Source organism: Macaca nemestrina, chromosome 18 (genome assembly GCF_043159975.1).
Source record: "Macaca nemestrina isolate mMacNem1 chromosome 18, mMacNem.hap1, whole genome shotgun sequence".
Lineage (NCBI taxonomy): Eukaryota > Metazoa > Chordata > Mammalia > Primates > Cercopithecidae > Macaca > Macaca nemestrina.
The window spans coordinates 4,138,791-4,153,480 of record NC_092142.1 but is presented as its reverse complement, the minus strand read 5'-3'; the positions used below and the strand labels follow the sequence as shown (position 1 = coordinate 4,153,480).

General features: G+C 43.9%; 1 protein-coding gene across 1 annotated transcript in view; it reads left to right on the top strand.

The window, feature by feature from the left end:
• CREBB (CREB binding protein) overlaps positions 1 to 14,690 on the top strand; it is a 158,632-nt gene that overhangs the window by 111,133 nt on the left and 32,809 nt on the right. The window contains 4 exon segments of the mRNA XM_011717621.2: positions 1,200 to 1,389; positions 9,974 to 10,092; positions 11,259 to 11,498; positions 11,929 to 12,017. Of these exon segments, the coding sequence (XP_011715923.2) occupies positions 1,200 to 1,389; positions 9,974 to 10,092; positions 11,259 to 11,498; positions 11,929 to 12,017 (638 nt within the window).

The window sequence follows — 14,690 nt, the reverse complement described above, 5'->3', positions numbered from 1 at the left end:
GGCGAGGCTTGGAGCCTGCCATGGGTATCCCTGACTTTAGTTAAAATATTCTGGTTGAATGTGGGTTCAGAGTTCAGTATGTAGGAAACTGATTTAAAACAGCTTGGTTTTTTCATTTTTAAATATGAGGGGTGGGTTTATTTTGCCAGAAATGAAGAATACTGGCCTATATTTGAAATATTTGAATCATCCAACAGCCTTTTATTTGATGTTCTCCATTCATTTCTAGTTCTACAGAGGTAGACTACAGAAGGGGTGGTGGATTCATTTACTAATTAACCTATGACAGAAGCTGAAAACTGGCAGACCGTGGGCTGGATCCAGCCTGTAAATGTGTTTGGCCCACACAATACCTTAAAAATCAGGAAATTGCAAATAAAACTCTAGATTTCTGGCTTTTCTTGAAAAATGAGATGCTTTCAGCATTGTGCCTGCATCCCTGTGTGACAACAGTCTGGTTGTAAACACCAGCTGTGGCGGGTTCTCCAGTTAGCCACAGTCCCCAGTGCTCCTTCCTGTCTCATACCACACCTCCTGCCTCTGAAAAGGACTTTTGGTCCCTGCCCCGGCTTTCAAGGAGATTCTTATTCCAAATTAAGAAATATCTGTACGTGAAAAATCTGAGTATGTGCAATTTTTAAAGCACTTTTACATTTAAAAACTTTTAAATTAGGCTGGGCATTGTGGCTCATGCCTGTAATCCCAGCACTTTGGGAGGCCGAGGCGGGTGGATCACTTGAGGTCAGGAGTTTGAGACCAGCCTGGCCAACATGATGAAACCCCATCTCTACCAGAAATACAAAAAATTAGCCAAGCGTGGTGGCACGCACCTGTAATCCCAGCTACTCAGGAGGCTGAGGCAGGAGAATTGCTTGAACCCAGGAGGTGGAGGTTGCAGTGAGCCAAGATCATGCCACTGCACTCCAGCCTGGGTGTCAGACTCCATCTCAAAAAAAAAAAAAAAAAAAAAATCACTTTTAAATTTAGGACCATAATTGCACTGACTCTGTATTGAAGTGACTTAATGAACACCAAGTACTTTATTTCTTCTTCTGAAAGAGAAGAGGAATCATAAATGCAACTCTGACTAGAGGAAGGTTTTAACAAACCCATCTTAGGCTTGTAAGAGCCTTCCAGTGAGGCTGAGGTAACATAAAGGTGTTTAATATTTGTGTGTTATCTGTAATGTTTTTCTCAAGATGATGGAGGAGGATTTGCAAGGAGCTTCCCAAGTTAAAGAAGAAACAGACACAGCAGAGCAGAAATCAGAACCAATGGAAGTGGATGAAAAGAAACCTGAAGTGAAAGTAGAAGTTAAAGAGGAAGAAGAGAGTAGCACTAACGGCACAGCCTCTCAGTCAACATCTCCTTCGCAGCCACGCAAAAAAAGTAGGCTGTTTATTCATTACCTTATTAAACCATGCTGCTTTTCCACGGTGTTGGGATTCCACGTGGAGGATTAGAAGCTAAAGTAGAAACGTAATTCTATCTGCCCTTTTACCTTTCTTGCCTGCCATTCCACAGACTTTCCCTTGCAGAAACACTGAGGCTGAGCAGGACCCCAGCCCTGTGCCTGTGGGGCTCATGGTAGGAGTGAGAGATGAGCTATGACTCTGAGGCCACCCTGGCTGCAGAGCTGTCTTGTGAGATGATGCTGGCAGGGGCCAGGGTTGAAATGTGTCTGGGTCCTTGAGCAGGCTAAGGAGCTTGGCTTTACTCATAAAAGTGTAAAGAACCAGTGATGTATGTGAGTGGGAAAATAACCAAAAAAGCCATAATTTAAGGAAAATGATCATTATGACAGCACAGGGGTGAGCTGGAGGCAGTTTTCTGCTGGTGCAGTGAGGAAGCTGAGCGTGCAGAGTGAGGGGCAGGGTGGTGCCTAGGAACCCCATGTAGGGAGACATGGGGAGGGGTAGGTTAGGCAGCTTTGGGGTCTGAGATGTGTGGGATAAGCCCGCCTCACAGTGGAAGTTGGATGGAATCCATTTGAGATGTATCCAAAGTAAAGAAAATTGTCAGGGTATCAGAAAATTGTCAAGTGAACCTTAGAAATGGGAGTTGGGACTCAGAAAGTCCAAGGCTGCAGATGACACTTTTGGGAAAGATTGCAGAGAAATGTTAGAGACTGAGACCATGTTACTCTGCAGCTGGAAGGGGACCCTCGAGAGTGTGGAGTACAGTGAATCTTAGGGCTTTTTATGCTCTTAGAAATTGAGGGCCCCAGAGAGTTGTTGTTTGTGTGGATTACCTATCATTGCTTACTCTATTGGAAATTAAAATTGAGAAATTTGAGTACAGGGCTCACACCTGTAATCCCAGCACTTTGGGAGGCCTTGATGAGAGGTTTGCTTATGCCGGGATTTCAAAACCAGCCTGAGCAACATAGCAAGACTCCATCTCTCCAAAACTAAAATAAAATTAGCTAAGTGTGGTGGTGCACGCTACAGCGGAAGCAGCAGGATCGTCTGATTCTATAAGTTTGAGGCTACAGTGAGCCCAGATCACATCACTGCACTCTAGCCTAGGAGACAAAGTAAGATTATTGTCTCAAAAAAAAGAGAAAAATTTTTAAATATTTAGTTCATTTAAAATAGTCTGTTACATGGCACCCATAGAAAACATTTATATGAAAAATAATTTTTCCAAAACAAAAATAAGAATAATGATGTTATTAAGGGCATCTGCCTCTGCATTTACTGTGTTGTGATTGGTTATTTTGGTTGAAGTGTGTGAAGAAAATCCTGTAGTTGGTAAAGGGAGAAGTATTTTCATAGCCTTTTCAGCTGATTGTGGATAGTCTTTGATACTATACCAAAATTAAACCAGTGAAAGTTTCTTAAAGGTTAGTTACGACATTGAACCAGAATCTGTAGCACTGGATATTTCATACTCTATGACATTAGAATCCATTGATCCATCTTGTACTTGGAATGGATGGTTTGTGCTTGCATTATTTTTTTTTCAATTGACAGAGTTCTGCAGATTTTCCATATGTTAACATATTTCACTATACAGTGTCAAAAAAAAATCACATTTGTTAATACCACCATCAGTCTCTTCAAACAAGTCTTACCAACTTTGAAAAGCAGGGCGTGCGTGGTGGCTCACGCCTGTAATCTCAGCATTTTGGGAGGCTGAGGGGGAAAGTTTGCTTGAGCCCAGGCATTCAGGGTCTATGATTGTACCACTGCACTCTAGCCTGGAGCTCAGGAGTTCAAGACCAGCCTAGGCAACCTGGCGAAACCTAATCTCTATTTAAAAAAAAAAAAAAAAAAAAAAAGCTGGGCATGGGTAGTGCATGCCTGTAGCTACAGCTACTCAAGATGTTGAAGTGGGAGAATCACCTGAGCCTGGGAGGTCAAAGATGCAGTGAGCCATGATCATGCCACTGTACTCCAGCCTGGGTGACAGAGTGAGGCCCTGTCTCAAAAAGTAATAGTAATAATAAATTTTGAGACGATTTCAAGCCCGTGTACAAGTTTTCCAAAACATTTGATTTTTTAATGAAAGTCCAGATTTTATCATTGGCAACAAATATTGTCAGTTGTCCTTGAAGTAACTGTCCCTCTTTGTTCATTTCTGAGAAAATGTCTGACATATAACTAGAGTTAGTAACTATAGCTTATCTCTCAGTCATTCTTGAAAGTTTTAAGGGGTCCATGAGGGCAAGCAGCTACTTCAGCTGTAAATTCTGACACTTGCACAAGTACTGCCTCCTAATGTGGCCACTGTGCATATGCAGCACACATCTTTTATTCTGTGTGATGAGATACACTGAATATTTCATCACACAGACTAAAAGACATGTACCAGGAGGCCAGGCGCGGTGGCTCACGCCTGTAATCCCAGCATTTTGGGAGGCCGAGGCGGGCGGATCACGAGGTCAGGAGATCAAGACCATCCTGGCTAACACGGTGAAACCCCGTCTCTACTAAACAAAATACAAAAAATTAGCCAGGCATGGTGGCGGGCACTTGTAGTCCCAGCTACTCGGGAGACTGAAGCAGGAGAATGGCATGAACCCGGGAGGCAGAGCTTGCGGTGAGCCGAGATCGCGCCACTGCAGTCCAGCCTGGGCGACAGAGTGAGACTCCGTCTCAAAAAAAAAAAAAAAAGATGTACCAAAGGCTGAGCTTTAATACAAGGAATACTTCTTACCACCTCGTCAAGAATATTTTTTCGGCCAGGTGTGGTAGCTCACGTCTGTATTCTCAGCACTTTGAAAGGCCAAAGTGGGAGGATCACTTGAAGCCAGGAGTTCAAGACCAGCCTGAGCAACATAGTAAGACCCTGTCTCTACAAAAAATTAAAAATTAGCCAAGTGTGGTGGTGCATGCCTGTAGTCCTGGCTACTCAGGAGGCTGGGGCAGCAGGATCACTTGAGCTCAGGGGTCCAAGGCTGCAGCAAGCTGTGATGGCACTGTTGGACTCCAACCTGGACAACAGAGCAAGGCCCTATCTCAAAAATAACTAAGAAATGAGTGGGCACAGTGGCTCCCACCTATAATCCCAGCTCTTTGGGAGGCCAAGACAGGAGGATCACTTACAGCCAGGAGTTCAAGACCAGCCTGGGCAATGTAGTAAGACCCTGTCTCTATAAAACAATTTAAAAACTAGCCAGGTGTGGTAGTGCACCTGTGGTCCCAGTGGCTCAGAAGGCTGAGGTGGGAGGATTGCTTGAGCCGAAGAGGTTGAGGCTGCAGTGAACCATGATTGTGCCAGTGCATTCTAGCCTGGATGAGAGAGTGAGACCCTGTCTGAAAAATAAAGAATATTTTTTCTTGGCCGGAAGCAGTGGCTCATGCCTGTAATCCAAGGACTTTGGGAGGCTAAGGCAGGAGGGATACTTGAGGCCAGGAGTTCAAAGCAGCCTGGGCAACATAGCAAGAACCCATCTCTACCAAAAAAAAAAAATTTTTTTTTAAACAAATTTTCTTAAGCATGGCTGGTATTTTTTTCTTGGGACTGTACAGCAGCAGCAGCGTATGATAACAATAGAGTTTGATGATGTTGGCTTTCTTTTCCTTTGCTTTTGCTTTTTAGCCGGGTGTGGCAGCATTCACCTGTAGTCCCAGCTACTCAGGAGGCTGAGGCAGGAGAATCACTTGAACCCAGGAGGCGGAGGTTGCAGTGAGCCGAGATCACGCCACTGCACTGCAGCCTGGGCAGTGGAGTGAGACTCCATCTCAAAAAAAGAAAGATTGCTTTTTCCCATCTGTGCAGATGTCTGACGTAGCGCAAAAGGCAAATGATGATCTAGTGTTGTAGAAGTTGTTTCAGGCCGGGCATGGGGCTCACACCTGTAACCCCAGCACTTTGGGAGGCCGAGGCGGGCGGACCACCAGAGCTCAGGCGTTCCAGACCAGCCTGGCCAGCATGGTGAAACCCTGTCTCTACTAAAAATACAGAAATTAGTTGGGCATGGTGGCGCATGCCTGTAATCCCAGCTACTTGGGAGGCTGAGGCAGAAGAATCACTTGAACCCAGGAGGCGGAGGTTGCAGGGAGCTGAGACCGTGCCATTGCACTCCAGACTGGGCAACAAGAGAGAAACTTCATCTCAAAACAAAACAAAATTGTTTCAAGCTGGGCATTGGGGGGGTCACACCTGCAATTCCAGCACTTTTGGAGGATCACTTGAGGGCCAAGTTCAAGACCAGCCTGGGCAACATGGTAAGACCCTGTGTCTACAGAAAAAATAAAAATATAGCTGGTTGTGGCACGCTTATAGTCCTTGCTACTCATGAGGCAAAGTTAGGAGAGTTGCTTGAGCCTAGAAGGTCAAGGTTGCATGCAGTGAGCTGTGATTATACTGCTGTACTCCAGAAGACCTCATCTCAAAAAAAAAAAAAAAGTTTCAGTTTTGATGAAATAATTTTCATCTTACAGTACATAGATAACTTGAGCACCTAAAATGTGACCAGGGTGGCTGGGCGCGGGGGCTCACGCCCATAATCCCAGCACTTTGGGAGGACGAGGCAGGTGGATCACGAGGTCAGGAGATTGAGACCATCCTGGCTAACACGGTGAAACCCCGTCTCTACTAAAAATACAAAAAATTAGCCGGGCGCGGTGGCAGGCGCCTGTAGTCCCAGCTACTCGGGAGGCTGAGGCAGGAGAATGGCGTGAACTCGGGAGGCGGAGCTTGCAGTGAGCAGAGATCGCACCACTGCACTCCAGCCTGGGCGACAGAGCAAGACTCTGTCTCAAAAAAAAAAAAAAAAAAAAGTGACCAGGGTGACCGAGGAACTGAGTTTTTATTTTTTGTAATATTATTCATTTGGTGAAATTTCTCATTTGGTGAAATTTCAGTAGTCACAGGGGCTGGGGACTGAGATATGAGACAGCAGCCTCCAAGGGCCTGAGAGACGCATTTTTGGGAGCTGCTGGTGCGCTGCAGCAACCCTGCCGCGTGTGCAGTTCACACACACTCCTGACTTCACTTCTGCACATATGGGATCTTCTTACAGAAAGGTGCTGGTAAAGACAAGAGTTTGAAAATGCTCTCCTCGGCCGGGTGCAGTGGCTCACGCCTGTACGAGATCGCACCACTGCGCTCCAGCCTGGGCAAGGGCGAAACTCCGTCTCAAAAAAAAAAGAGAGAGAGAAAATGCTCTCCTCAGCAGGGAATTTGAATAGTTATTTAATGAATGAATAAATGGTCAACCAAAGTGACCCTTGTTTCAGGCCCTGTCACTCCCAATTACCACTGGGGCGGTGACAGGGTCTAGAACAGGGTCTGCAGGCCTTCTCCGTGCAGAGGCCTAGTGTTCCATGCTGTGGGCTTTGTGCATCCTGAGGCCTCTGTTACCACTCCTCAGTGCTGCCACTGTGGTGCGGAGGCAGCTACAGATCCTATATGAACGAATGAGCATAGCTATGCACCAATAAAGCTGTATTTTTGGAGACTAACACTTGAATTTTGTGTGATTTTCACATGTCATGAAATAATATTCTTTTCTTTTTTTTCTGCCAAACGTTAAAGAATGTGAAATCCATTGTTAGCTCTTGGGTCATACAGAAAAGCAAGCAGCTGGCGACATTTGGCCTGTTGGTCATAATTTGCCAGCCCCTCATTTAGAGAAATCAAAAGGCTATTCGTTACATAATTGTTTTCTTATAATGAGTTATTCAAAGACTACCAAATGCTACTTCATCTCTGCATAAAACAGAAGAAAGGAGTTAGTGTGAAGCAAGGATGTGTGTTTCTGATGCTTCTGAAGGGCACATCTGCACCCTAGACCAGGCCTTTGCACTTTCAAGTGCTGGGGACCGTGTGCTTGAGTGCTGCATCTCGGGGTTTTTACCTGGTTGCCCAGACCTCAAGCCGCTATCGGAGGTCTGAAGCAGCCAGGTGCCCTAGAGAGGAGGTGGTGTCTGCGGAGGTTGGTCAAGAGTCTGGATCCTGGACTCTGATGGGAATGAGCCCTGAGGCATGTTCTTGGTGCGCCTGTTTTCATCTCTAAAGTGAGCCTGTTAAACAAATGGGGTTTCCCTTCGAATTTTAACTTTTGCTTTCACCAGTTAGGAATCAGATGGCGCTTTCTAGAATTTGTCAAGTTAGACCATCTCCACCCCACACAAAATTGATGGCAGACCCATGTACCTCATACTTGCCCCTTCCCAACTGGAACTTTAAATGTTTACCATATTTTAATCTGATTTTTAAATTACAGTTTCCCACTTATCTGTTGTAAGAAATCTTTTCAGCTGGGGGCAGTGGCTCACACCTGTAATCCCAGCACTTTGGGAGGCTGAGGAGAGCAGATCACCTGAGGTCGGGAGTTCGACACCAGCCTGACCAATATGGAGAAACCCAGTCTCTACTAAAAATACAAAATTAGCTGGGTGTGGTGGCACACGCCTGTAATGCCAACTACTCGGAAGGCTGAGGCAGGAGAATCGCTTGAACCCGGGAGGCGGAGGTTGCACTGAACTGAGTTCGTGCCATTGCACTCTAGCCTAGGCAACAAGAGCAAAACTCCATTTCAAAAAAAAAAATATTTTCAAGATACAAAAAACAGACCAGGCCCCAGTGGCTCACACCTATAATCTTAATTGCTTTGAGAGGCTGGAATCACTTGAGGCCGAGAGTTCAATACCACCAGCCTGGGCAACATACTAATACCACAAGATCACTTGAGCCCAGGAGTTAGTGGATGCCGTGGCTATGATGGCGCCACATTGCACTCCAGCCTGGGTGACAGAGCAGGACTCTGTCTCTGAAAATATAAAATGAGCTGGCCATGATGGCTAGGCGCAGTGGCTCGTGCCTGTAATCCCAGCACTTTAGAAGGCCAGGGCAGGTGGATCATTTGAGGTCAGGAGTTTGAGACCAGCCTGGCCAACATGGTGAAACCCCATCTCTACTAAAAATACAAAAATCAGCTGGGCGTGGTGGTGGGCACCTGTAATTCCAGCTACTCGGGAGGCTGATGCAGGAGAATCGCTTGAACCCAGGAGGCAGAGGTTGCTGTGAGCCAAGATCGTATCACTGCACTCCAGCCTGGGTGAGAGAGCAAGACTCTGTCTCAAAAAAACCTGGGCACGATAGCTCAATGCCCATAACCTCAGCACTTTGGAAGGCTGAGGCAGGGGGGAACGCTTGAGCTCAGGAGTTCAAGACCAGCCTGGACAACATAGTGAGACCTCATCTCCACAAAAAAATTTAAAAATGAGTCAGGCATGGTAGCACACACCTGTAGTCCCAGTTACTCCCGAGACTGAGGCAGGAGGATGACTTGAACCTGGGAGGTTGAAGCTGCAGTGAGCTGAGATGATGCCAGTGTCCCCCAACCTGGGCAACAGAGTGAGACTTTGTCTCAAAAATAATAAATTAAAAATTACAAGAACACAAAGAAAAAAATACGTGTCACTTGTAAGCCAAGGCATCAGAACGCCTGAGACATCTTTGCCTCCAGTTTCTTCTCTGTGTGAGTGAACATGAGCCAGGTGGGGTCATGACACGCTGCCTGCTGACTGGCCGGCCTCCGACACCGAGCAGCTTCCCCGGCACCTGTTCCCATACTCATTGAGGGTTTGTATGAATGTACCATCTTGAATGTATTTGGCAGCCAGTATTTATGTTTGTATTAGTGACAATAGAAAATGTAGTAGGCAGTGAGGTGGCTGAGGGGTTGGAGAAATTCGCATTAGTAAATGTGGGAGTAGCAATATGGAACTTTTTATTACAATGCTTTATTTTGTATCTCTATTACTGTTTACGTTTATGAGATTCAAAACCATTTGTCTCTAGTGGCCTGAATTTAATTTAGCCAAGAATAAAAAGACTTTCCTCAGAGGATCTTTTAAGGTCCCTTCCAATGAAATGACTTTTTTTTTTTCTTTTTTCTTTTTTTTTTTTTTTTGAGACAGAGTTTTGCTCTCGTTGCCCAAGCAGTGGCGCCATCTCGGCTCACTGCAGCCTCCATCTCCTGGGTTCAAGCGATTCTCCTGTCTCAGCCTCTCGAGTAGCTGGGCTTGTAGGCCCCTCCCACACACACGGCTAATTTTGTGTTTTTAGTAGAGACAAGGTTTCACTACATTGGTCAGGCTGATCTTGAACTCCTGACCTCAGGTGATCTGCCCGCCTCAGTCTCTCAAAGTGCTGGGATTACAGATGTGAGCCACCACGCCCAGCCTGAAATGGCTTTATTTGCCACCCAGTTTGATGAATGAGACAGATTTGGGAGTTAGCTTTACTTTCTTTTTCAGCAAGTTTTTAAATGTTGGAAACCTTTCATAGAAGATGCAAACTTCTCGTTGTATTTTGCCTCTCGACCTGAACGCAGTTCTGACACTAGTGTGTTTTCAGAAGCTTTAGTCCTTATGGTGATGGACGAGAGCCCCTCGAGTGCCTTAGGAGCATCATGGTTGGGACGTCACAGCAGCCAGGATTCCGTTTTAAATGTGAGGTAGGAGGGATCTGAGCACCTTTTACAGAGTGTCTTTTCTTGATGTTTTCTCTGCAGTCTTTAAACCAGAGGAGTTACGCCAGGCCCTGATGCCGACCCTAGAAGCACTGTATCGACAGGACCCAGAGTCATTACCTTTCCGGCAGCCTGTAGATCCCCAGCTCCTTGGAATTCCAGTAAGTTAATTCGTAAAATTAGATTATAACTTTGCTGGTGTGACTTTTGAGTGTCCATTGTTTTATCCCTTGAAATTAGATTATAACTTTGCTGGTGTGACTTTTGAGTGTCCGTTGTTTTATCTCTTGAAATTAGATTAAATAATCCCCCTGCCTTGAAGATTGTTCTCCTAATATAAAAAACTGTTGTCTGTTAACAGTTATCAATGAAAGTGTTTATTTTGTTTGATTTCACTTGTTCATGAAGCCCCGGTCCTTGGAGGGGTGCACTGAAGCAAGGGAAGCACATGCCCCTGAGACTTCACTTTGTATTTGGATCCTTGTGTCACTTTTGTCTGAAAGAATTTATGAACATCAACTGTAAAAAAATATTTAGGCTTCTCTCTTTTATATTCCTGGATAGCCTTGCAAAGGCCATGGGGACCCAGCAGATTCTATGTAGCAGTAATTACTAGCTTTGTGTTTATATTTGTCTTGGAATTTCATTTTGCTTGCCAGGATCAAGAGTGAATATCTAGAAATACACACTGTTTGATAAACTGGTTCACTATTTTAAGTCAGTGGATTAAAGATCTATTTTTAAAATTTTCTGTTAGAAGTATCTTTTAACAATTTTTCTTTTTTTTTTTTTTTTTTTGAGACGGAGTCTCGCTCTGTCCCTGGGCTGGAGTGCAGTGGCCGGATCTCAGCTCACTGCAAGCTCCGCCTCCCGGGTTTACTCCATTCTCCTGCCTCAGCCTCCCGAGTAGCTGGGACTACAGGCGCCTGCCACGTCGCCCGGCTAGTTTTTTGTATTTTTTAGTAGAGACAGGGTTTCACCCTGTTAGCCAGGATGGTCTCGATCTCCTGACCTAGTGATCCGCCCGTCTCGGCCTCCCAAAGTGCTGGGATTACAGGCTTGAGCCACTGCGCCCGGCCAACAATTTTTCTTTATCTTTGCCTTTGAAGTATTATAATGTGATCATACCTGAAAATACTAATTATACTTTTAGTGAGTAAAGTCAGTTGCATCAGAGGTTATTTTCTTTTCATTTCCCATTTCTTACTGTTGGGAATGGAAGTTATTTTGGTACTTTCTGTTTCTATTATTTTAAAACAAAGCTGCCAGATATGACTGGCATTTGGATGTTGGGGAATTCCCTGAGACCATTTTTTTTTTTTAAAAGGATTATTTTGACATCGTAAAGAATCCCATGGACCTCTCCACCATCAAGCGGAAGCTGGACACAGGGCAGTACCAAGAGCCCTGGCAGTATGTGGACGACGTCTGGCTCATGTTCAACAATGCCTGGCTCTATAATCGCAAGACATCCCGAGTCTATAAGTTTTGCAGTAAGCTTGCAGAGGTCTTTGAGCAGGAAATTGACCCAGTCATGCAGTCCCTTGGATATTGCTGTGGACGCAAGGTACAGTTTTAAGTTTTTCCAGAAAGTGAATTTTCCTAGTTAATCCAGCCAGAGGGGTGTTGCACTAATATGAGACCACACCTGTGTACTGGAAGTACATATGTGCAGTCTGCTCTCTGGTGACACAGTTGATGCCTGAAGTGATGTGATGGGTGATCAGAGCTGGGTGTATAGGCACTTACTGAGGGAGGCCATGAGGAAGTATTTCTGGCTGCCCCGCTGCCCGTGGTACCTGTCTGTAATAAATGTTTCTTAGAGCCAGTTGTATCACATGCTATCTCAAAACGTCTTTAAAGCTACTAAAATTGTTAGAAAACTATCTAATATACTAACAGAGATAATTTACTAGTCTCTATAGTAGACTAGAACATTATAGGACAGTAAATGGAATGTGTTTTTATATAAAAGTATTTCTCCTTTATTTTTGCAGTATGAGTTTTCCCCACAGACTTTGTGCTGCTATGGGAAGCAGCTGTGTACCATTCCTCGCGATGCTGCCTACTACAGCTATCAGAATAGGTAAGTGTCAAGCAGCATCCTGTATTATGTCTTAGGGCAAGGCACGTTCATCTGGTTATAGTCTGTGTACATTATTTCTTTCCTGAAGTTCCAATAAAAAGTGGCCCAATTTCAGGCCGGGTGTGGTGGCTCACACCTGTAATCCCAGCACTTTGGGAGGCTGAGGTGGGAGGATCGCTTGAGCCCAGGAGTTACGTTATCAGCCTTGGCAACATAGTGAGACCCCCATCTCTATTTGAAAAAAAGAAAAGTAGCTCGATTTCAGTGTCTTGTTAGTCACACGGATAGGCCCATGGCCTCTTAGTTATAAAGCATACTTTTATACTGTAAAAACTGTAACCTCTGAGTCAAGTCTTGCCATACTACTTAATTAGGTACGTTCTTTCTTCAGCCATGCCTGTTCTAAAACGCAACCCTAGAAGCAAGCGTCTGAAGTTGAGAGTAACTCTGATAAAGGTTGGCATGCCTTTTTAAAGATGTTCATAGAGTAGAAAATGTGGATTTTACTATTCTGCCTACAAATATTTGCCTGGGTAATTTGGCCAGGTCAGTCTCATGGAAAGACTTGCACAAGTGCTACTTCCTTTGAGGCAGAGGAAAAGGGTCCATGATCTTTATTTTTAAATTTGACACTAGCAGCATGATACAAAATGAGATCTGGTGTTTTAATTGAGTTCAAGAATCACCCTCCTATTATAAGATGGCCATTTCAGGATTTTGTGAGTGGTGGATCTGCTTAAGAAATACTTGCCATTCTTTTGGAATATGAAGATGGCTAAAGAATAGATCTCCTGTCTTAAAATAGATGGAGAATGAAAATAGTATTTTTTGTTGTGGTTTCCAACACAAATACAACTTGCGTAGTTTTGGGGTTGTTTGAGAAGTCAGCTTATCTGTACTGCAGCGTGTAAGTGTCCATGTGCGGCTGCAGTGTAAGCACACCATGCGTGGAGGCACAGGTCAGGAATCTTGCTCAAACTGTGACGTTGCCTCCATTTTATGAGCCAGCAGCTGGATTCTCTGTGGCCAAGATAGAGCTTTGTGCCTATTCTTTGTCTTTAGGTTCAAGTATTAACCGTCAACACTGGAGTTTGGCGTTTTGTATTATTTCACTCTCGTTTGGATGCAGTAATTATGTCCTATACTTCAAAGAAGACAGAAGCCTGTTTGTTATTTGTTCACAGGCCTGAAAATGTTGGAATTTTGTGGTTGTTTTAATTCTTCTATGTTTTTTAAAAAACCATATTCAAGATAAGTAATAACTCCCATCAAAATCCTGTATTTTAAAAAATCCTTTTGACACAAAAATGTCTCTAAAAAAAGGTTCCTAAGCCTTTTCTATTAGGAATAAGCCTGGCCTGCTTATTCCTATTACTGTTCAGTGTAGTGAAACACCAGTGCAAGGGAGAAGGGCAGACCCTAAACTGCATCTCTGCTGGAAGTGCAGCTTGTGCAATTGTCCTGCTGAAAATAGTTTAACATTCGGAGTCTGATTTCCATCTCAACTTCCCCTTTATCAATAGAAACATTTTATGATCAAGTTTAAAATGATACCATAGCCCCTTCCTAATGGAATCTTTCCCATAGTGACTTGCTGCTCTTCTGGAAGTTCTGGCCACTCCTTTTACAGTTTTAGTCCCATGACTTCAGCACACCCCATGATGTATTAATGTATTAAGCTTAGCTTTGTCCATGATACAAACAATAGCGTCTTCCCTCGCAGCCTCATTTTGTCAAGTCCCCAATGATGAAATAATGAATAGGAATGCACTTTAAAAACCATTTGTGCCAAGCAAAATAAAGTTAATGATATCTTAAGAGAAAGGTTGATATTAACTATACCCAGAAAAATGCCACCTCTGCTACGTTGCCCAACACAGTTTTGGTCTATAAGAAAGGTAGATTGTTTACCACTCTCTCTAAAGTGTTGTGGGGCCTGTTCCTGGGTCTGTTGGGACCCTGCCTTTGCTGATTTGCACAGGTTTTGGTCTTTTACATTGAGAGCAATTAAAGTTAAATGGAATTGGTAGGATCAAAGAGTCATTGATGGCGTATAAACACAGGACCATCTTGAAAGTTCTGAAACGTCTTATTTCTGTATAGAACTTCATTTTTACTGGGCACTTAGAACAATAAAAAATCCTGCAGACCATTTAAACAAGTGAAACCCTAATATATAAGTGAGCGTATGGTTACGTTTTCACACTTTGCAAATTTGAAAGTAACTTATGTTGGAAAAACTGTTCTTTAGCTTTCCCAGTTAGTATCTATAGATAATATAAATATTATCTATAGATATTCCCAGTTATTCATATGTACTGATATGGTACTTAAAACAATCTGCATTTGAAAACTTACTCCATATATTAAATTACCCTTACAGATAAACTATGCAGTTACATTGTACTAACTTTAGCAACCCTGAAATGCATCATTACTGGATTATGTGAAGTATTTCTCCTTTGCAATTCCATATTCATCAAGCTGCTTCCTTCACACCAGGCAAAATGTCATCTGGGTGCTTAAGTTGAAAAGCAAATTTCTAAATCTTTATGTGTTTCCGGGGAGAATAAAGTGTGGACTAGGTAAGAAGGTAGGGGCAGTCTGACAATAACATCTAGCATTCACTGACTGCCAGGGTTGCTCTAGCTGATTTTACTAGTTGGGGGTGAC